This window comes from Oncorhynchus gorbuscha, linkage group LG02, assembly GCF_021184085.1.
Source record: "Oncorhynchus gorbuscha isolate QuinsamMale2020 ecotype Even-year linkage group LG02, OgorEven_v1.0, whole genome shotgun sequence".
NCBI lineage: Eukaryota > Metazoa > Chordata > Actinopteri > Salmoniformes > Salmonidae > Oncorhynchus > Oncorhynchus gorbuscha.
Window position 1 is genome coordinate 20,974,566 of NC_060174.1, and position 23,773 is coordinate 20,998,338.

Here is a 23,773-nt window from a genome sequence, read left to right on the forward strand (position 1 = left end):
AAAAACTTAAATCCACTCGTAGTAACGAGGACAGACTGGAGACTCGACCATTGACTGCAGGTTGCTTCGGGAAGGCACCGACCGTAGCAGACTAAGACACCTGCTCACACGCAGCATCTGAAGGAGACAAGACACGACAGGGCGAGACAAGGACACAGCACAGCGAACATCATACAAGGATCCGACAAGGACAGAAGCGGAAAACAAGGGGAGAAATAGGGACTCTAATCAGAGGACAAAATAGGGGACAGGTGTGAAAAGACTAAATGAGTGAGTTAGGAGAATGAGGAACAGCTGGGAGCAGGAACGGAACGATAGAGAGAGGAGAGAGAGGGAGGGGGAGAGAGAGGGATAGAAAAAGGGAACGAACCTAATAAGACCAGCAGGGGGAAACGAACAGAAGGGAAAGCATAATGACAAGAGAATATATGACAAACATGACAGTACCCCCCCCCCACTCACCGAGCGCCTCCTGGCGCACTCGAGGAGGAATCCTGGCGGCAACGGAGGAAATCATCAATCAGCGAACGGTCCAGCACGTCCCGAGATGGAACCCAACTCCTCTCCTCAGGACCGTAACCCTCCCAATCCACTAAGTACTGGTGACCACGTCCCCGAGAACGCATGTCCATGATCCTACGTACCTTGTAAATAGGTGCGCCCTCGTCAAGGACGGGGGGGAGGGAAGACGAACGGGGGTGCGAAGAAAGGGCTTGACACAGGAGACATGGAAGACAGGATGGACGCGACGAAGATGTCGCGGAAGAAGCAGTCGCACAGCGACAGGATTGACGACCTGGGAGACACGGAACGGACCAATGAACCGCGGAGTCAACTTACGAGAAGCTGTCGTAAGGGGAAGGTTACGAGTGGAAAGCCACACTCTCTGGCCGCGACAATACCTAGGACTCTTAATCCTACGTTTATTGGCGGCTCTCACAGTCTGCGCCCTGTAACGGCAAAGTGCAGACCTCACCCTCCTCCAGGTGCGCTCACAACGTTGGACAAACGCCTGAGCGGAGGGAACGCTGGACTCGGCGAGCTGGGACGAGAACAGAGGAGGCTGGTAACCCAGACTACTCTGAAACGGAGATAGCCAGGTAGCAGACGAAGGAAGCGAGTTGTGAGCGTATTCTGCCCAGGGGAGCTGTTCTGCCCAAGACGCAGGGTTTCTAAAAGAAAGGCTGCGTAGTATGCGACCAATCGTCTGATTGGCCCTTTCTGCTTGACCGTTAGACTGGGGATGAAAACCGGAAGAGAGACTGACGGAAGCACCAATCAAACGACAGAACTCCCTCCAAAACTGTGACGTGAATTGCGGACCTCTGTCTGAAACGGCGTCTAACGGGAGGCCATGAATTCTGAACACATTCTCGATGATGATTTGTGCCGTCTCCTTAGCGGAAGGAAGCTTAGCGAGGGGAATGAAATGTGCCGCCTTAGAGAACCTATCGACAACCGTAAGAATCACAGTCTTCCCCGCAGACGAAGGCAGACCGGTAATGAAGTCTAAGGCGATGTGAGACCATGGTCGAGAAGGAATGGGAAGCGGTCTGAGACGACCGGCAGGAGGAGAGTTACCTGACTTAGTCTGCGCGCAGTCCGAACAAGCAGCCACGAAACGGCGCGTGTCACGCTCCTGAGTAGGCCACCAAAAGCGCTGGCGAATAGAAGCAAGTGTACCTCGAACGCCGGGATGGCCAGCTAACTTGGCAGAGTGAGCCCACTGAAGAACAGCCAGACGAGTAGAAACAGGAACGAAAAGAAGGTTACTAGGACAAGCGCGCGGCGACGCAGTGTGAGTGAGTGCTTGCTTAACCTGTCTCTCAATTCCCCAGACTGTCAACCCGACAACACGCCCATAAGGAAGAATCCCTCGGGATCGGTAGAAGCCACAGAAGAACTAAAGAGACGGGATAAGGCATCAGGCTTGGTGTTCTTATTACCCGGGCGATAAGAAATCACAAACTCGAAACGAGCGAAAAACAACGCCCAACGAGCTTGACGTGCATTAAGTCGTTTGGCAGAACGGATGTACTCAAGGTTCTTATGGTCAGTCCAAACGACAAAAGGAACGGTCGCCCCCTCCAACCACTGTCGCCATTCGCCTAGGGCTAAGCGGATGGCGAGCAGTTCGCGGTTACCCACATCATAGTTGCGTTCCGATGGCGACAGGCGATGAGAAAAATAAGCGCAAGGATGGACCTTATCGTCAGACTGGAAGCGCTGGGATAGAATGGCTCCCACGCACACCTCTGAAGCGTCAACCTCGACAATGAATTGTTTAGTGACGTCAGGAGTAACGAGGATAGGAGCGGACGTAAAACGCTTCTTGAGGAGATCAAAAGCTCCCTGGGCGGAACCGGACCACTTAAAGCACGTCTTGACAGAAGTAAGAGCTGTGAGAGGGGCAGCAACTTGACCGAAATTACGAATGAAACGCAGATAGAAATTAGCGAAACCTAGAAAGCGCTGCAACTCGACACGTGACCTTGGAATGGGCCAATCACTGACAGCCTGGACCTTAGCGGGATCCATCTGAATGCCTTCAGCGGAAATAACAGAACCGAGAAAAGTGACAGAGGAGACATGAAAGGCGCACTTCTCCGCCTTCACGTAGAGACAATTCTTTAAAAGGCGCTGGAGTACACGTCGAACGTGCTGAACATGAATCTCGAGTGACGGTGAAAAAATCAGAATATCGTCAAGGTAGACAAAAACAAAGATGTTCAGCATGTCTCTCAGTACATCATTAACTAATGCCTGAAAAACAGCTGGAGCATTAGCGAGACCAAACGGCAGAACCCGGTACTCAAAATGCCCTAACGGAGTGTTAAACGCCGTTTTCCACTCGTCCCCCTCTCTGATGCGCACGAGATGGTAAGCATTACGAAGGTCCAACTTAGTAAAGAACCTGGCTCCCTGCAGAATCTCGAAGGCTGATGACATAAGGGGAAGCGGATAACGATTCTTAACCGTTATGTCATTCAGCCTCGATAATCCACGCAGGGGCGCAGAGTACCGTCCTTCTTCTTAACAAAAAAAACCCCCGCTCCGGCAGGAGAGGAAGAAGGCACTACGGTGCGGGCGTCAAGAGAAACAGACAAATAATCCTCGAGAGCCTTACGTTCGGGAGCCGACAGAGAGTATAGTCTACCCCGAGGGGGAGTGGTCCCCGGAAGGAGATCAATACTACAATCATACGACCGGTGAGGAGGAAGGGAGTTGGCTCTGGACCGACTGAAGACCGTGTGCAGATCATGATATTCCTCCGGCACTCCTGTCAAATCACCAGGTTCCTCCTGAGAAGAGGGGACAGAAGAAACAGGAGGAATAGCAGACATTAAACACTTAACATGACAAGAAACGTTCCAGGATAGGATAGAATTACTAGACCAATTAATAGAAGGATTATGACATACTAGCCAGGGATGACCCAAAACAACAGGTGTAAAAGGTGAACGAAAAATCAAAAAGGAAATAGTCTCACTGTGGTTACCAGATACTGTGAGGGTTAAAGGTAGTGTCTCATATCTGATACTGGGGAGATGACTACCATCTAAGGCGAACATGGGCGTGGGCTTCCCTAACTGTCTGAGAGGAATGTCATGTTTCCGAGCCCATGCTTCGTCCATAAAACAACCCTCAGCCCCAGAGTCTATCAAGGCACTGCATGAAGCAGCCGAACCGGTCCAGCGTAGATGGACCGACATAGTAGTACAGGATCTTGATGGAGAGACCTGAGTAGTAGCGCTCACCAGTAGCCCTCCGCTTACTGATGAGCTCTGGCTTTTACTGGACATGAATTGACAAAATGTCCAGCAAAACCGCAATAGAGGCACAGGCGTTTGGTGATCCTCCGTTCCCTCTCCTTAGTCGAGATGCGAATACCTCCCAGCTGCATGGGCTCAGTCTCTGAGCCGGAGGGAGGAGATGGTTGCGATGCGGAGAGGGGGAACACCGTTAACGCGAGCTCTCTTCCACGAGCTCGGTGACGAAGATCTACCCGTCGTTCTATGCGGATGGCGAGTGCAATCAAAGAGTCCACACTGGAAGGAACCTCCCGGGAGAGAATCTCATCCTTAACCTCTGCGTGGAGTACCTCCAGAAAACGAGCGAGCAGCGCCGGCTCGTTCCAGTCACTAGAGGCAGCAAGAGTGCGAAACTCTATAGAGTAATCCGTTATGGATCGATCACCTTGACATAGGGAAGCCAGGGCCCTAGAAGCCTCCCTACCAAAAACTGAACGATCAAAAACCCGTATCATCTCCTCTTTAAAGTTCAGGTAATTGTTAGAACAATCAGCCCTTGCCTCCCAGATAGCTGTGCCCCACTCTCGAGCCCGGCCAGTAAGGAGTGAAATGACGTAAGCAATCCGAGCTCTCTCTCTCTCTCTCTCTCTCTCTCTCTCTCTCTCTCTCTCTCTCTCTCTCTCTCTCTCTCGAGTATGTGTTGGGTTGGAGAGAGAACACAATATCACACTGGGTGAGAAAGGAGCGGCACTCAGTGGGCTGTCCGGAGTAACATGGTGGGTTATTAACCCTAGGTTCCGGAGACTCGGCAGACCAGGAAGTAGCTGGTGGCACGAGACGAAGACTCTGAAACTGTCCAGAGAGGTCGGAAACCTGAGCGGCCAGGGTCTCAACGGCATGACGAGCAGCAGACAATTCCTGCTCGTGTCTGCCGAGCATAGCTCCCTGGATCTCGACGGCAGTGTTACGAGAATCCGTAGTCGCTGGGTCCATTCTTGGTCGGATCCTTCTGTTATGCAGGTGAATGAGGACCCAAAAGCGACTTAGCGAAAACAGAGTCTTTATTCCAGTAAATGGCAAAAGTAATCATCCTGGAACACTAAAGAAGAAAACAAAACAGGAAAAAACTTAAATCCACTCGTAGTAACGAGGACAGACTGGAGACTCGACCATTGACTGCAGGTTGCTTCGGGAAGGCACCGACCATAGCAGACTAAGACACCTGCTCACATGCAGCATCTGAAGGAGACAAGACACGACAGGGCGAGACAAGGACACAGCACAGCGAACATCATACAAGGATCCGACAAGGACAGAAGCGGAAAACAAGGGGAGAAATAGGGACTCTAATCAGAGGACAAAATAGGGGACAGGTGTGAAAAGACTAAATGAGTGAGTTAGGAGAATGAGGAACAGCTGGGAGCAGGAACGGAACGATAGAGTGAGGAGAGAGAGGGAGGGGGAGAGAGAGGGATAGAAAAAGGGAACGAACCTAATAAGACCAGCAGGGGGAAACGAACAGAAGGGAAAGCATAATGACAAGACAATATATGACAAACATGACATGTACAGCTGAATCTCAAGATTTTGCACACTAATGAGATGCTATTGAGCCCACACTACTGCACTGTCTGAGCCAAGGACTACATGCTTTCCGGTAAGTTTTGATTACAATACTGGGTGGGGTGAATATATCTTATATGAAATACATAATTTTTTGTTAACTAGTAAATAGTAGCCTACAGCAAAGTGTGTTTAACTCATTTCTAACTTGTTAACAATTTCTACTAGTTCGTTTTTGCTACCATGTGGGGTTTAGCTTGCAGGCAATGTGTATTGGAATATATTTCTGAATGTTCTTCGCACAGCATACATCCCTCCAATCAGACATGCTGTATCTACTAATTTGCTGGATGCAGAGTTTAACAGAGTTCAAGTGAAGGTCAAGTAAATGATAGGGAAAGCAGACTGTATTGCAATCATCTCTGATGGGAGGGTCGAATGTTTGTGGGCAAGGAATAATTAACTACATCATCTCCACCCCTCAACCAGTATTCTACAATTACACAGACACAAGGGAGAACAGACACACTGGTCTCTTCATTGCGGGTGAGCTAAAGGCAGTCATCAATGACCTTGGACCACAGAACATGAACATGAAGGCTGCTTGGTCTAAAGTCACACCCATTGGCTGTGCTGCTCACGCATTGAATCTGCTCCTCAAGGACACCATGGCACTCAAAACAATGGATACCCTCTACAAGAGAGCCAAGGAAATGGTTAGGTAAGTGAAGGGTCATTAAGTTATAGCAGCAATCTACCTCACCAAGCTAAGTGAGAAGAATATGAGCACCACATTGAAGCTGCCCAGCAACACCCGTTGGGGTGGTGTTGTCATCATGTTTGACAGTCTCCTGGAGTGGAAGGAGTCTCTCCAATAAATGGCCATATCACAGTCTGCTGATATGTACAGCCCCATCAAGAGGGTCCTCCTGGATGATGTATTGGAACTCCTGAAACCTATAGCAGTAGCCATTGTACGGATTGAGGGAGACAATGTCATCCTGTCTGATGTTCAGACTCTCTTTGCAGATGTAAGAGTAGAAATCCGTACTGCCCTGCCCACTTCCCTGTTGCTCCAAGCAGAGGAAACTGCAGTTCTGAAATACATCAAAAAGCATGAAGACTTCTGCCTGAAGCCCATACACATAGCACCGTACATGTTGGACCCCAAGTATGCTGGCAAGAGCATCCTGTCTGGTGCAGAGATCAACAAGGCCTATGGTGTCATCACTACATTGGGCCTGGATGAGGGCAAGGTTCTTTCCAGTCTGGTGAAGTACACTTCCAAGCAAAGGCTTTTTGGGATGGAGATGCAATATGGCAGTCGTGCCAACATATCTCGTCAGCCACCTGGTAGAAGGGACTTTGTGGATCTGAGGCTCTTTCCCCTGTTGCCTCAATCATCCTCTAAATCCCACCAACATCAGCCACCTCAGAGCACAACTGGTCCTTGTTTGGGAACACACACACACACCAAAGCATGCAACAGGCTGACCAGCTTGACAATGAGCCATCCTCAGTTTGGAAAGTGACAGATGAGTCTGATGTTCAAGAGGTGGACATTGAGGAGGTCCAGGGAGAAGACATGGAAGCCTGAGAGGAAGACAACCAAAGCTTTAGTTTCTAGACTGTCATTTCACAGATGTATGTTGAAAACGTTTTTGGGAGATGCGATGGATCATTGGGGATCATTCAATACTCCCTTTTGTTGTTCAGTGAAATCATCCCATGTGAAGAGTCAACTTATTTAATTAAAGTTCAATTTGTAACTAAAGCGTTTTTTTGATTGGAAGGATTTATTCATTTGCAATTATGTCTACTTATGATAAGGTAAAAGGTGTATTTTTCTGTCTCCATATGATATGGTAAATATATCCAATGCAAAGAACATTACATTTAAATGGTAATAATATTAATTTGCATATATTTCCGTTAATTCCCATATATTCCCGTTAATTCCCATAGAAAGTTTCCACCTCTAAATATTCCCCAAAATGTGCAACCCTAACACACACACACACGCATACTGTACAGACATACACAGTTACACACACACACACAAAGTCTGCTCCTATTCAGAGGGAATGCTGACGCCACGTTTATTTTGATACTTTTTTATATATGACTTGAGGATAACCTTTAACCACTGCAGTCAGACAATAGTCAGCAGGGGACCCAGTGGCTCTTAACTTTCCACTGTGTGCATCATCTCACACACACACACACACACACACACACACACACACACACACACACACACACACACACACACACACACACACACACACACACACACACACACACACACACACACACACACACAGCCCAAAAGACAGAGTTCCTGCATACCCGCCAACTACTCACACACATTTACGGCATGCCACCACGTGTCTCACACACCACGGTATACACACACGCATGCTGTAATTTGACCAAATAAAGGTAATTATGTGTATAGATAAGTGGTAGCACGTCATAAACACCCAATGCCGTCTGGAAGCTCATAGCAGTGAGAGGCCTTTTCATGTGTAAGGTAATATACTGTAGTACACCACACAGAGGAGTAGACCCTGCCAAGTCCTGGCTTACTCACACACATACACACAGGCGTGTGCACACACACATTAACACACACACACTAGCTCTTTACTGCTGACTCCCAGGTCTAATGTAATCTCTCTGGGGCAGCTGAATTTCTCTCATGGTGTGTGTGGGAAAAACTCACCATTTAAACCTCTTAAAATCTACCACAGGTATGAAATCCACTGAGGTGTGTTGGACATTGATAAATGTAGACCAGTGTGAAATAAAGTCATTTGGCAGAAAATGAACCTAGACATTTTTCATTTGATCGCCTCCTCCCTTCAGACCTGGACTCAGGTTGTCTTGACTGAGTCTGGCGGTAGGTCCTGCTCTTGTCTGTAGAGTTATTATGAATAGTGATTATTTGAGGCCCTCAAGTGCATTTTGACAGATGAGATATCATCCACTTCTTCAAATATTTTCGATAGATCCAAAGACTTTGAACAGCTGCTATCAAGGAAAAGCAATTGTTCCAAACAATGCCTGTGACAGGGTTTTGATTTACTGTGTGTGATGAAGCTCAGTGGATGCTCTAACTCCAATGATCTAAGTGTTTGTGTGTGTGTTTCAGATATTGACGAGTGCAGCACTATCCCAGGTGTGTGTGATGGAGGTGAATGCACCAACACAGCCGGTAGCTACGTCTGCACCTGTCCCCGTGGTTACATCACAAGCACTGACGGTGCCAGATGTGTAGGTGAGTTACCACTGCCCCCTCCAAACACACCCACCCGCTCTCTTTCCCCCTCCTGTTAGCCACTGACTGCTCACATCTGGACTTCTCCCTCCTGTCCTCCTGTGACTAGTGTTCTGATGAGTCAAGAAGTTCTGCAGCAGGTCTTGACTGCTCTTATAACATTTAGCATTAGCACCTCTGACTCACACCCTGAAACACTACCAGGTGTTAATGTAGAGAGCCTGCAATCACCAGCAACTCGTATCAAAATGGCCACCAGAGAGCTGGTTCTGTTGCTTTTAAACAGCGTCCGAATGGGAGTCCAATAACTGTTCTTCATTCAAGGCCCCGCTCATAACTGTCCTTCATTCAAGGCCCCGCTCATAACTGTCCTTCATTCAAGGCCCCGCTCATAACTGTCCTTCATTCAAGGCCCCGCTCATAACTGTCCTTCATTCAAGGTCCCGCTCATAACTGTCCTTCATTCAAGGCCCCGCTCATAACTGTCCTTCATTCAAGGCCCGCTCATAACTGTCCTTCATTCAAGGCCCCTCATAACTCATTAACTGTCCTTCATTCAAGGCCCCACTCATAACTGTCCTTCATTCAAGGCCCGCCATAACTGTCCTTCATTAACTGCCATAACTGTCTTCATTCAAGGCCCCGCTCATAACTGTCCTTCATTCAAGGCCCCGCTCATAACTGTCCTTCATTCAAGGCCCGCTCATAACTGTCCTTCATTCAAGGCCCCGCTCATAACTGTCCTTCATTCAAGGCCCCGCTCATAACTGTCCTTCATTCAAGGCCCCGCTCATAACTGTCCTTCATTCAAGGCCCCGCTCATAACTGTCCTTCATTCAAGGCCCCCCATAACTGTCCTTCATTAACTGTTCTTCATTCAAGGCCCCGCTCATAACTGTCCTTCATTCAAGGCCCCGCTCATAACTGTCCTTCATTCAAGGCCCCGCTCATAACTGTCCTTCATTCAAGGCCCCGCTCATAACTGTTCTTCATTCATTCAAGGCCCCCCATAACTGTCCTTCATAACGCTCATAACTGTTCATTCAAGGCCCCGCTCATAACTGTCCTTCATTCCTTCATTCAAGGTCCCGCTCATAACTGTCCTTCATTCATAACTGTCCTTCATTCAAGGCCCCGCTCATAACTGTCCTTCATTCAAGGCCCCGCTCATAACTGTCCTTCATTCAAGGCCCCGCTCATAACTGTCCTTCATTCAAGGCCGCGCTCATAACTGTCCTTCATTCAAGGCCCCGCTCATAACTGTCCTTCATTCAAGGCCCGCTCATAACTGTCCTTCATTCAAGGCCCCGCTCATAACTGTCCTTCATGTCCTTCATTGTCCTTCATTCAAGGCCTCGCTCATAACTGTCCTTCATTCAAGGCCCCGCTCATAACTGTCCTTCATTCAAGGCCCCGCTCATAACTGTCCTTCATTCAAGGCCCCGCTCATAACTGTCCTTCATTCAAGGCCCCGCTCATAACTGTCCTTCATTCAAGGCCCCGCTCATAACTGTCCTTCATTTCTCATAACTGTCCTTCATTCAAGGCTCATAACTGTCCTTCATTCAAGGCCCCGCTCATAACTGTCCTTCATTCAAGGCCCCGCTCATAACTGTCCTTCATTCAAGGCCCCGCTCATAACTGTCCTTTCAAGGCCCCGCTCATAACTGTCCTTCATTCAAGGCCCCGCTCATAACTGTCCTTCATTCAAGGCCCCGCTCATAACTGTCCTTCATTCTGTCCTTCATTCAAGGCCCCGCTCATAACTGTCCTTCATTCAAGGCCCCGCTCATAACTGTCCTTCATTCAAGGCCGCGCTCATAACTGTCCTTCATTCAAGGCCCCACTCATAGCTGTCCTTCATTCAAGGGCCCGCTCATAACTGTCCTTCATTCAAGGCCCCGCTCTGTCCTTCAAGGCTGTCCTTCATTCAAGGCCCCGCTTCATTCAAGGCCCCGCTCATAACTGTCCTTCATTCAAGGCCCCGCTCATAACTGTCCTTCATTCAAGGCCCCGCCATAACTGTCCTTCATTCTCATAACTGTCCTTCATTCAAGGCCCCGCTCATAACTGTCCTTCATTCAAGGCCCCGCTCATAACTGTCCTTCATTCAAGGCCCCGCTCATAACTGTCCTTCATTCAAGGCCGCGCTCATAACTGTCCTTCATTCAAGGCCCCGCTCATAACTGTCCTTCATTCAAGGCCCCGCTCATAACTGTCCTTCATTCAAGGCCCCGCTCATAACTGTCCTTCATTCAAGGCCCCGCTCATAACTGTCCTTCATTCAAGGCCCCGCTCATAACTGTCCTTCATTCAAGGCCCCACTCATAACTGTCCTTCATTCAAGGCCGCGCTCATAACTGTCCTTCATTCAAGGCCCCACTCATAGCTGTCCTTCATTCAAGGCCCCGCCCATAACTGTCCTTCATTCAAGGCCCCGCTCATAACTGTCCTTCATTCAAGGCCCCGCTCATAACTGTCCTTCATTCAAGGCCGCGCTCATAACTGTCCTTCATTCAAGGCCCCACTCATAGCTGTCCTTCATTCAAGGCCCCGCCCATAACTGTCCTTCATTCAAGGCCGCGCCATAACTGTCCTTCATTCAAGGCTCCTGTCCTTCATTAAGGCCCTGTCCTTCATTCAAGGCCGCGCTCATAACTGTCCTTCATTCAAGGCCCCACTCATAACTGTCCTTCATTCAAGGCCCCGCTCATAACTGTCCTTCATTCAAGGCCCCGCTCATAACTGTCCTTCATTCAAGGCCCCGCTCATAACTGTCCTTCATTCAAGGCCCCGCTCATAACTGTCCTTCATTCAAGGCCCGCTCATAACTGTCCTTCATTCAAGGCCGCGCTCATAACTGTCCTTCATTCAAGGCCCCGCTCATAACTGTCCTTCATTCAAGGCCCCGCCCATAACTGTCCTTCATTCAAGGCCCCGCTCATAGCCAAGCAGAACCCCTTGATTACTTTGATTGAAAAGTTGTGCGCCCCAAAGTCTACCAGGCAGTAGAATGCCATATTCAAATTCTCTTCCGGATCAAGGTTTTGTTGGCCCCCTGCTCTCTTTGGCATACAATCAATTTTTTGATCATCTGTTGAAAATCTCTGCTGTACTTGTTTGTTGTCTTTTAACAAAAAAGGGAAATAGGGTGGAAATGCCAAAGGAACAATGAACAGGGTCAACGTTGATCTGACAAGGAGGCCTCTGTTCTCTTCTGTTCTGCCTGGCCTGGTTGTGTGGCAGATTGTTTAGCGTCAAAGATAGAAGGCATCTGGACTCACTTAGAGGCCTACAGGAGAATAAAGCTGACACCACCACGACAACAAGCAAGACAAGACAGAAAGAGTGCGAGGAGAGGAGGAAAAAAACATCAAAACGATCCCCTTTCTCTGTTGTGGGAAGTGAAGGAGCAGAGGGAAGAGAAGGAGGAGTGGGAAGAGAAGGAGGAGTGGGAAGAGGAGGAGTGGGAAGAGAAGGAGGAGTGAGAAGAGAAGGAGCAGTGGGAAGAGAAGGAGGAGTGGGAAGAGAAGGAGGAGTGGGAAGTGAAGGAGCAGAGGGAAGAGAAGGAGGAGTGGGAAGAGGAGGAGGAGTGGGAAGAGAAGGAGCAGTGGGAAGAGAAGGAGGAGTGGGAAGAGAGGGAGGAGTGGGAAGAGAAGGAGGAGTGGGAAGAGAAGGAGGAGTGGGAAGAGAAGGAGCAGTGGGAAGAGAAGGAGGAGTGGGAAGAGAAGGAGCAGTGGGAAGAGAAGGAGGAGTGGGAAGAGAAGGAGGAGTGGGAAGAGAAGGAGCAGTGGGAAGAGAAGGAGGAGTGGGAAGAGAAGGAGGAGTGGGAAGAGAAGGAGGAGTGGGAAGAGAAGGAGCAGTGGGAAGAGAAGGAGGAGTGGGAAGAGAAGGAGGAGTGGGAAGAGAAGGATGAGTGGGAAGAGAAGGAGGAGTGGGAAGAGAAGGAGGAGTGGGAAGAGAAAAGAGAAGGAGCAGTGGGAAGAGAAGGAGGAGTGGGAAGAGAAGGAGCAGTGGGAAGAGAAGGAGGAGTGGGAAGAGAAGGGGGAGTGGGAAGAGAAGGAGGAGTGGGAAGAGAGGGAGCAGAGGGAAGAGAGGGAAGAGAGGGAGCAAAGGGAAGAGAGGGAGCAGTGGGAAGAGAGGGAGCAGTGGGAAGAGAGGGAGCAAAGGGAAGAGAGGGAGCAGTGGGAAGAGAGGGAGCAGTGGGAAGAGAGGGAGCAGTGGGAAGAGAGGGAGCAGTGGAAAGAGAGGGAGCAGTGGAAAGAGAGGGAGCAGTGGGAAAAGAGGGAGCAAAGGGAAGAGAGGGAGCAAAGGGAAGAGAGGGAGCAAAGGGAAGAGAGGGAGCAGTGGGAAGAGAGGGAGCAGTGGGGAGAGAGGGAGCAGAGGGAAGAGAGGGAGCAAAGGGAAGAGAGGGAGCAGAGGGAAGAGAGGGAGCAAAGGGAAGAGAGGGAGCAAAGGGAAGAGAGGGAGCAGTGGGAAGAGAGGGAGCAGTGGGGAGAGAGGGAGCAGAGGGAAGAGAGGGAGCAAAGAGAAGAGAGGGAGCAAAGGGAAGAGAGGGAAGAGAGGGAGCAGTGGGAAGAGAGGGAGTAGAGGGAAGAGAGGGAGCAGTGGAAAGAGAGGGAGCAGTGGGAAAAGAGGGAGCAAAGGGAAGAGAGGGAGCAGTGGGAAGAGAGGGAGCAGTGGAAAGAGAGGGAGCAGTGGGAAAAGAGGGAGCAAAGGGAAGAGAGGGAGCAAAGGGAAGAGAGGGAGCAAAGGGAAGAGAGGGAGCAGTGGGAAGAGAGGGAGCAGTGGGGAGAGAGGGAGCAGAGGGAAGAGAGGGAGCAAAGGGAAGAGAGGGAGCAGTGGGAAGAGAGGGAGCAGTGGGAAGAGAGGGAGCAGAGGGAAGAGAGGGAGCAGTAGGAAGAGAGGGAGCAGTGGGAAGAGAGGGAGCAGAGGGAAGAGAGGGAGCAGTGGGAAGAGAGGGAGCAGTGGGAAGAGAGGGAGCAGAGGGAAGAGAGGGAGCAGTGGGAAGAGAGGGAGCAGAGGGAAGAGAGGGAGCAGAGGGAAGAGAGTGAGTAGAGGGAAGAGAGGGAGCAGAGGGAAGAGAGGGAGCAGAGGGAAGAGAGGGAGTAGAGGGAAGAGAGGGAAGAGAGGGAGCAGTGGGAAGAGAGGGAGTAGAGGGAGTAGAGGGAAGAGAGAGAAGAGAGGTAGCAAAGGGAAAAGAGGGAGCAGAGGGAAGAGAGGGAGCAGAGAGAAGAGAGGGAGCAGAGGGAAGAGAGGGAGCAGAGTGAAGAGAGGGAAGAGAGGGAGCAGTGGGAAGAGAGGGAGCAGAGGGAAGAGAGGGAGCAGAGGGAAGAGAGGGAGCAATGGGAAGAGAGGGAGCAGAGGGAGCAGAGGGAAGAGAGGGAGTAGAGGGAAGAGAGGGAGCAGTGGGAAGAGAGGGAGCAGAGGGAAGAGAGGGAGCAGAGGGAAGAGAGGGAGCAGAGTGAAGAGATGGAAGAGGGGAGCAGTGGGAAGAGAGGGAGTAGAGGGAAGAGAGGGAGCAGAGGGAAGAGAGGGAGTAGAGGGAAGAGGGAAGAGAGGGAGCAGAGGGAGCAGAGGGAAGAGAGGGAGCAGAGGGAAGAGAGGGAGCAGAGTGAAGAGATGGAAGAGGGGAGCAGTGGGAAGAGAGGGAGTAGAGGGAAGAGAGGGAGCAGAGGGAAGAGAGGGAGTAGAGGGAAGAGGGAAGAGAGGGAGCAGAGGGAGCAGAGGGAAGAGAGGGAGCAGTGGGAAGAGAGGGAGCAGAGGGAAGAGAGGGATCAGAGGGAAGAGAGGGAGCAGAGGGAAGAGAGGGAGCAGAGGGAAGAGAAGGAGCAGAGGGAAGAGAGGGAGTAGAGGGAAGAGAGGGAGCAATGGGAAGAGAGGGAAGAGAGGGAGCAGAGGGAAGAGAGGGAGTAGAGGGAAGAGAGGGAGTAGAGGGAAGAGAGGGAGCAGTGGGAAGAGAGGGAGTAGAGGGAAGAGAGGGAGTAGAGGGAAGAGAGGGAGCAGTGGGAAGAGAGGGAGTAGAGGGAAGAGAGGGAGTAGAGGGAAGAGAGGGAAGAGAGGTAGCAAAGGGAAAAGTGGGAGCAGATGGAAGAGAGGGAGCAGAGGGAAGAGAGAGAGCAGAGTGAAGAGAGGGAAGTGTAGCCTGATTGGGAAAACGAGCTCTCTCTCTCTCTCTCTCTCTCTCTCTCTCTCTCTCTCTCTCTCTCTCTCTCTCTCTCTCTCTCTCTCTCTCTCTCTCTCTCTCCCCAAGGGGACTGACAATTTCTCTCACACTCCCTCTCCTTCCACCCCCTGCTCTCTGTATTTCTCCCCCTCTCCTCCAGGCCCTTTTTTATCTCATCCATCTGTCTAGTGTAATCCGGTGAACTGTCCCCGGGAACAAATAAAAGTGCGCTGTGATATCAGGGCCTGTCTGACACATCCCACCATATGTCCTCAGCTCCAGCCAGACCCATGCTGTGGCTGGCTCCCCTGTTTGCTTTGGGTGTGTTTTTCAAGTGGGAGATAGACTAAAAAACTACCCCCTCCTCCCCCATTCACCATACTTACATGAAGTGAGTGGGGGGCTCCAGGTCCAGGAATGTCAACTCTAGCAGCATAGCGTGGAGAAGCAGACCAGAGGGACATGTTGAGCCCAACACTAATCAGCCCTAATGCCCCGTCCGTCACACTGTGAAAACCCAGTCTGTAAAAGAGAAAGCATGCGTTTGTGTGGATTGGTTCCCATTGAAGTTATCATCCCCATCACCACTTTCCCTTTCTCCTCTCTCCCTCTCTCTGCTACCATATTCCCACCCCTCTACACCCATCCTCCCCCAATCATGCCTCCAGCTAGGTTGGTCCTAGGGAGTGATGAGGGAAGCAAGGGGGAAAGTTAGTCTGTAAACCCTAGACACACAGCTTCTCATGTATAATAGAATTGGCCAGGATTGTTCCACATGGAACTGGTTAATTCCAGACTGCTGCCTCATTAGCCAAGTTAATCAACTTGTACTCCCCCTTCCCCCTTCACATCTCTTTCCCCCATCTTTCCCCCATCTTTCCCCCTCTCTTTCCCTCTTCCCCCTGCCCCTCTGTTTCCCCCTCCCCTTTCTCTCTGTTTCCCACTCCCTTTCCCTCTCTTTCCCTCTCTCCCCTGCCCCTCTTTTCCCCCTGCCTCTCTATTCCCCCTGCCTCTCTATTCCCCCTGCCCCTCTTCTCCCCCTTCCCCTGCCCCTCTATTCTACCTGCCCCTCTTTTCCCCCTTCCCCCTGCCCCTCTATTCCCCCTGCCCCTCTTTTCCCCCTTCCCCCTGCCCCTCTATTCTCCCTGCCCCTCTTTTCCCCCTCTCTTCCCCCTGCCCCTCTTTTCCCCCTGCCCCTCTATTCCCCCTGCCCCTCTTCTCCCCCTTCCCCTGCCCCTCTATTCTCCCTGCCCCTCTATTTCCCCCTGCCCCTCTATTTCCCCCTGCCCCTCTATTTCCCCCGCCCCTCTATTTACCCCTGCCCCTCTATTTACCCCTGCCCCTCTATTTCCCCCTGCCCCTCTTTCCCCCTTCCCCTCTATTCTCCCTGCCCCTCTATTTCCCCTGCCCCTCTATTCCCCCTGCCCCTCTTTTCCCCCTTCCCCCTGCCCCTCTATTTCCCCTGCCCCACTATTCCCCCTGCCCCTCTTTCCCCTTCCCCTCTATTTCCCCCTGCCCCTCTATTTCCCCTGCCCCTCTATTTTCCCCCTGCCCCTCTATTTCCCCTGCCCCTCTATTTACCCCGGCCCCTCTATTTCCCCCTGCCCCTCTATTTCCCCCTGCCCCTCTATTTCCCCCTGCCCCTCTATTTCCCCCTGCCCCTCTTTCCCCCTTCCCCTCTATTCTCCCTGCCCCTCTATTTCCCCTGCCCCTCTATTCCCCCTGACCCTCTTTTCCCCCTTCCCCCTGCCCCTCTATTTCCCCCTGCCCCTCTATTTCCCCCGCCCCTCTATTTACCCCTGCCCCTCTATTTCCCCCTGCCCCTCTATTTCCCCCTGCCCCTCTTTCCCCCTTCCCCTCTATTCTCCCTGCCCCTCTATTCTCCCTGCTCCTCTATTCTCCCTGCCCCTCTTTTCCACCTTCCCCCTGCCCCTCTTTCCCCCTTCCCCTCTATTCTCCCTGCCCCTCTATTTCCCCTGCCCCTCTATTCCCCCTGCCCCTCTTTTCCCCCTTCCCCCTGCCCCTCTATTTCCCCCTGCCCCACTATTCCCCCTGCCCCTCTTTCCCCCTTCCCCTCTATTTCCCCCTGCCCCTCTATTTCCCCTGCCCCTCTATTTCCCCCTGCCCCTCTATTTCCCCCTTCCCCTCTATTTCCCCCTGCCCCTCTATTTCCCCTGCCCCTCTATTTTCCCCCGGCCCCTCTATTTCCCCTGCCCCTCTATTTCCCCCTGCCCCTCTATTTCCTCCTGCCCCTCTATTTCCCCCTGCCCCTCTATTTCCCCCTGCCCCTCTATTTCCCCCTGCCCCTCTATTTACCCCTGCATCTCTATTTCCCCCTGCTCCTCTATTTTCCCCTGCCCCTCTATTTCCCCCTGCCCCTCTATTTCCCCCTGCCCCTCTATTTCCCCCTGCTATTTCCTCTATTTCTCCCTGCCCCTCTATTTCCCCCTGCCCCTCTATTTCCCCCTGCCCCTCTATTTCCCCCGCCCCTCTATTCCCCCTGACCCTCTTTTTCCCCCTTCCCCCTGCCCCTCTATTTCCCCCTGCCCCACTATTCCCCCTGCCCCTCTTTCCCCCTTCCCCTCTATTTCCACCTGCCCCTCTATTTCCCCTGCCCCTCTATTTCCCCCTGCCCCTCTATTTCCCCCTTCCCCTCTATTTCCCCCTGCCCCTCTATTTCCCCTGCCCCTCTATTTCCCCCTGCCCCTCTATTTCCCCCTGCCCCTCTATTTCCCCCTGCCCCTCTATTTCCCCCTGCCCATCTATTTCCCCCTGCCCCTCTATTTCCCCCTGCCCCTCTATTTCCCCCTGCCCCTCTATTTCCCCCTGCCCCTCTATTTCCCCCTGCCCCTCTATTTCCCCCTGCCCCTCTATTTCCCCCGCCCCTCTATTTACCCCTGCCCCTCTATTTCCCCCTGCCCCTCTATTTCCCCCTGCCCCTCTTTCCCCCTTCCCCTCTATTCTCCCTGCCCCTCTATTCTCCCTGCTCCTCTATTCTCCCTGCCCCTCTTTTCCACCTTCCCCCTGCTCCTCTATTCTCCCTGCCCCTCTTTTCCACCTTCCCCCTGCCCCTCTTTCCCCCTTCCCCTCTATTCTCCCTGCCCCTCTATTTCCCCTGCCCCTCTATTCCCCCTGCCCCTCTTTTCCCCCTTCCCCCTGCCCCTCTATTTCCCCCTGCCCCACTATTCCCCCTGCCCCTCTTTCCCCCTTCCCCTCTATTTCCCCCTGCCCCTCTATTTCCCCTGCCCCTCTATTTCCCCCTGCCCCTCTATTTCCCCCTTCCCCTCTATTTCCCCCTGCCCCTCTATTTCCCCTGCCCCTCTATTTTCCCCCGGCCCCTCTATTTCCCCCTGCCCCTCTATTTACCCCTGCCCCTCTATTTCCTCCTGCCCCTCTATTTCCCCCTGCCCCTCTATTTCCCCCTGCCCCTCTATTTCCCCCTGCCCCTCTATTTACCCCTGCACCTCTATTTCCCCCTGCTCCTCTATTTCCCCCTGACCCTCTATTTCCCCCTGCCCCTCTATTTCCCCCTGCCCCTCTATTTCCCCCTGCTCCTCTATTTCTCCCTGCCCCTCTATTTCCCCCTGCCCCTCTATTTCCCCCTGCCCCTCTATTTCCCCCGCCCCTCTATTTACCCCTGCCCCTCTATTTACCCCTGCCCCTCTATTTCCCCCTGCCCCTCTTTCCCCCTTCCCCTCTATTCTCCCTGCCCCTCTATTTCCCCTGCCCCTCTATTCCCCCTGACCCTCTTTTTCCCCCTTCCCCCTGCCCCTCTATTTCCCCCTGCCCCTCTATTTCCCCCTGCCCCTCTATTTACCCCTGCACCTCTATTTCCCCCTGCTCCTCTATTTCCCCCTGACCCTCTATTTCCCCTGCCCCTCTATTTCCCCCTGCCCCTCTATTTCCCCCTGCTCCTCTATTTCTCCCTGCCCCTCTATTTCCCCCTGCCCCTCTATTTCCCCCTGCCCCTCTATTTCCCCGCCCCTCTATTTACCCCTGCCCCTCTATTTACCCCTGCCCCTCTATTTCCCCCTGCCCCTCTTTCCCCCTTCCCCTCTATTCTCCCTGCCCCTCTATTTCCCCTGCCCCTCTATTCCCCCTGACCCTCTTTTTCCCCCTTCCCCCTGCCCCTCTATTTCCCCCTGCCCCACTATTCCCCCTGCCCCTCTTTCCCCCTTCCCCTCTATTTCCACCTGCCCCTCTATTTCCCCTGCCCCTCTATTTCCCCCTGCCCCTCTATTTCCCCCTTCCCCTCTATTTCCCCCTGCCCCTCTATTTCCCCTGCCCCTCTATTTCCCCCTGCCCCTCTATTTCCCCCTGCCCCTCTATTTCCCCCTGCCCCTCTATTTCCCCCTGCCCCTCTATTTCCCCCTGCCCCTCTATTTACCCCTGCCCCTCTATTTCCCCCTGCTCCTCTATTTCCCCCTGCCCCTCTATTTCCCCCTGCCCCTCTATTTCCCCCTGCCCCTCTATTTCCCCCTGCTCCTCTATTTCCCCCTGCCCCTCTATTTCCCCCTGCCCCTCTATTTCCCCCTGCCCCTCTATTTCCCCCTGCTCCTCTTTTACCCCTGCCCCTGCAACCACACCTCCATCCCCACTCCCTATATCATCTGTGTGGTAGGGAGGTGCTTGTCAGGCGTTTTTGTGCTGAAGGCTTCTGAATTTCCTGCCACAACCGTACACTGTGTGCCAGTAGAAACGGTCTGTGACCCACATGAAGTGAAACACTGCAGTATTGTGTTTATACTTGGTCACCAGAGTATTTACAGTATGTTAAAGCATGTGCATTATAACATGGTCTGCATGAAGGTGAAAACATAACAGTAGATTTTCTACATGATCTGAAAGTCAGCCGTGTTACAACACAGGTCATGAGTGATCTGAGTGACTCACCCTAAAGCATACTGACCTCTGTTCCCATACCTCTTTCTTTCTCTCCCCTTCTCCCTTCATCCTCTCCCCCCTCAGACCAGCGTGTGGGCACGTGTTTCTCGGCGTTGGCGAACGGGCGCTGTGCGGGTGACCTGCAGGGCCAGTATACCAAGATGCAGTGCTGCTGTGACACGGGCCGCTGCTGGGCTTCTGGACAGATCCCTGAGATGTGTCCTGTCAGGGGATCCGGTGTGTACACACACACACACACACACACACACACACACACACACACACACACACACACACACACACACACACACACACACACACACACACACACACACACACACACACACACACACACACACACACACACACACACACACTTATACTTACCACTACTGACCCACAGTCCTAAGGGAGTCCAAACCCCCTTTCGCATATCAATGGTAAGAGTTATTTTTTACATGTGTTATGAATGAACAGCTTGAACAGCTTGGATTAAACATAAAGAGCCTGCCATTTAACTGACAATGTAAATAATTCACGATCCCACATCCCCTCGCTGTGGGAAAGGGGCTGAAGAGGATGACATCATGACTAAAAACCGAAGGAGAACGATGGAAGAGATCTGGGTGAAGACCATGGCCCTGGCCTCATCCATCTAGCTCACCTACTGCATTTACATTTACATTTAAGTCATTTAGCAGACGCTCTTATCCAGAGCGACTTACAAATTGGTGCATTCACCTTATGACATCCAGTGGAACAGTCACTTTACGATAGTGCATCTAAAACTTAAGGGGGGGGGTGGGGGTGAGAGGGATTACTTATCCTATCCTAGGTATTCCTTAAAGAGGTGGGGTTTCAGGTGTCTCCGGAAGGTGGTGATTGACTCCGCTGTCCTGGCGTCGTGAGGGAGTTTGTTCCACCATTGGGGGGCCAGGGCAGCGAACAGTTTTGACTGGGCTGAGCGGGAGCTGTACTTCCTCAGTGGTAGGGAGGCGAGCAGGCCAGAGGTGGATGAACGCAGTGCCCTTGTTTGGGTGTAGGGCCTGATCAGAGCCTGGAGGTACTGAGGTGCCGTTCCCCTCACAGCTCCGTACTGCATGTCTATTCCCCTGCGAGAGTGTGTGTTTTCACACTAATTACTTTCGTGCATTTGTGATTGTTTGTATGAATGAGTGCCAAGCTGTACTCACACACACACACACACACACACACACACACACACACACACACACACACACACACACACACACACACACACACACACACACACACACACACACACACACACACACACACACACAGCCTTCATTCCTCCCTTTGGCTATTTCCTCCTCTGGGGTTCACTCAGTGTGTGTGTGTGTGTGTGTGTGTGTGTGTGTGTGTGTGTGTGTGTGTGTGTGTGTGTGTGTGTGTGTGTGTGTGTGTGTGTGTGTGTGTGTGTGTGTGTGTGTGTGTGTGTGTGTGTGTGTGTGTGGTCATACATCCGATCTTTCCAACCATAATCATGTCCAGGCATTGTTCCAGTGTGTGACTTTATGCAACCACTGACCCATATGTACAGTATACCATGCATGTCATTTTCATTGAAGATCCTCTATCCTCTTCCTCATAGATGAATACAGAAGGCTGTGCATCGAGGGGGTGCCCCATGGAACAGGTAACGGAGGTTTCCCCCACGGAGTCTTCCCCAATGGGGGCGGCTACCCCAACGGCGGTGGCAACGGTCACGGTTACAGCTATGGCTACAAACTCAACCCCAACGGGCCTAACGGAAATGGTCACCATGGCAACGGAGGAGGAGGAATCGGAGGAGGGGGACAGGGAGCAGGAGGCAATGGTTTTGGAGGAAACGGCGGCGGGCGTAATATCGGTGAGTTGTGGTTTTAAGTTTTGTAACAGAGATATTAGAGTGTTTAAAACCTCTTAAACCTCTCAATTTTGCCTAAAATGACATACCCAAATCTAACTGCCTGTAGCTCAGGACCTGAAGCAAGGGTATGCATATTCTTGATACCATTTGAAAGGAAAGAAGTTTGTGGAAGTGTTAAATTAATGTAGGAGAATATAACACATTAGATCTGGTAAAAGATAATACAAAGATAAAAACAACGTTTTTTTGCACCATCATATTTGAAATGCAAGAGAAGGGGCCAAAATGTATTATTAAAATTTAGACTTTGGCCACTAGTTGCAGCAGTGTATGTGCAAAGATTTAGACTGATCCAATGAACCATTGTATATCTGTTCAAAATGTGGTATCAAGACTGCCCAAATGTGCCTAATTGGTTTATTCATACATTTTCAAGTTCATAATTGTGCACTCTCCTCAAACAATACCATGGTATTCTTTCACTGTAATAGCTATTGTAATTTGGACAGTGCAGTTAGATTAACAAGAATGTAAGCTTTCTGCTCCTATCAGATATGCTATGTCCTGGGAAATTATTTTTGTTTCTTACAACCTCACGCTAATCACATTAGCCTACGTTAGCTCAACCCGTGGGGGGGGGGGGGACACCAATCCTGTAGAGGTTTTAACAAACTATAGTTTTGGCAAGTCGGTTAGGACATCTATTTTGTGCATTTCACTTATAATTAATTCACTGTATCACAATTCCAGTGAGTCCAATTCCAGAAAATGATGTCATGGCTTTAGAAGCTTCTGATAGGCTAATAGACATCATTTGAGTCAATTGGAGAGGTACCTGTGGATGTATTTCAAGGCCTACCTTCAAACTCAGTGCCTCTTTGCTTGACATCATGGGATGGAAAATCAAAAGAAATCAGCCAAGACCTCAGAAATTTGGTTCTGGTTCATCTTTGGGAGCAATTTCCAAATGCCTGAAGGTACCATGTTCATCTGTACAAACAGTAATATGCAAGTATAAACACCATGGGACCATGTAGCCATCATACCACTCAGGAAGGAGACATGTTCTGTCTCCTAGAGATGAACGTACTTTGGTGCGAAAAGTGCAAATCAATCCCACAGCAAAGTACCTTGTGAAGATGCTGGAGGAAACAGGTACAAAAGTATCTATATCCACAGTAAAAACGAGTCCTATATCGACATAACCTGAAAGGCCGCTTAGCAAGGAAGAAGCCACTGCTCCAAAACAGCCATTAAAAAGCCAGGCTACGTTTTGTAACTGCACATGGGGACAAAGATCATACTTTTTGGGGAAATGTCCTTTGGTGTGATGAAATAAAAATAGAACTGTTTGGCCGTTATGACCATTGTTATGTTTGGAGGAAAAAGGGTGAGGCTTGCAAGCTGAAGAACACCATCCCAACCGTGAAGCACGGGGGGACTGGTGCACTTCACAAAATAGATGGCGCCATGAGGGAGGGAAATTATGTGGATATATTGAAGCAACATCTCAAGACATCAGCTTGGTCGCAAATGGGTCTTCCAAATGGACAATGACACCAAGTATACTTCCAAAGTTGTAGCAAAAATGGATTAAAGACAACAAGGTCAAGGTATTGTAGTGGTCATCACAAAGCCCTGACCTCAATCCTATAGGAAATGTGTGGGCAGAACTGAAAAAGCGTGTGCGAGGAAAGAGGCCTACAAACCTGACTCAGTTACACCAGCTCTGTCAGGAGGAATGGGCCAACATTCACCCAACTTATTGTGGAAGCTTGTGGAAGGCTTCCCTGAAACATTTGACCCAAGTTAAACAATTTAAAGGCAATGCTACCAAATACTAATTGAGTGTATGTAAACTTCTGACCCACTGGGAATGTGATGAAAGAAATAAAAGCTGAAATAAGTAATTATCACTACTATTATTCTGACATTTCACATTCTTAAAATAAAGTGGTGATCCTAACTGACCAAAGACAGGGAATTTTTACTAGGATTAAATACCTTGTATACAGGGTCAGTTCCAATAGCAGTATTTGCAATGTGCAGGGATCCTTGAGATTATGAGGTAGATATGTATAGGGGTAAGGTGACTAGGCATTGGGATATACACTACATGACCAAAAGTATGTAGACACCTGCTCTTCGAACATCTCATTCCAAAATCATGGGCATTAATATGGAGTTGGTCCCTCTTTTTGCTGCTATAACAGCCTTCACTTTTCTGGGAAGGCTTTACACTAGATGCTGGAACA

General features: G+C 50.9%; 1 protein-coding gene across 3 annotated transcripts in view; it reads left to right on the forward strand.

Moving 5' to 3' along the window:
- The window catches only part of fbn2b (fibrillin 2b), a 128,408-nt gene that overhangs the window by 51,476 nt on the left and 53,159 nt on the right, over positions 1 to 23,773 (forward strand). For all 3 annotated transcript variants that reach the window (XM_046304331.1, XM_046304351.1, XM_046304341.1), the window contains exons 9-11: positions 8,470 to 8,595; positions 19,730 to 19,882; positions 21,261 to 21,518. In XM_046304331.1, coding sequence (XP_046160287.1) covers positions 8,470 to 8,595; positions 19,730 to 19,882; positions 21,261 to 21,518 — 537 coding nt within the window. The remainder of the gene's footprint in view (positions 1 to 8,469; positions 8,596 to 19,729; positions 19,883 to 21,260; positions 21,519 to 23,773) is intronic.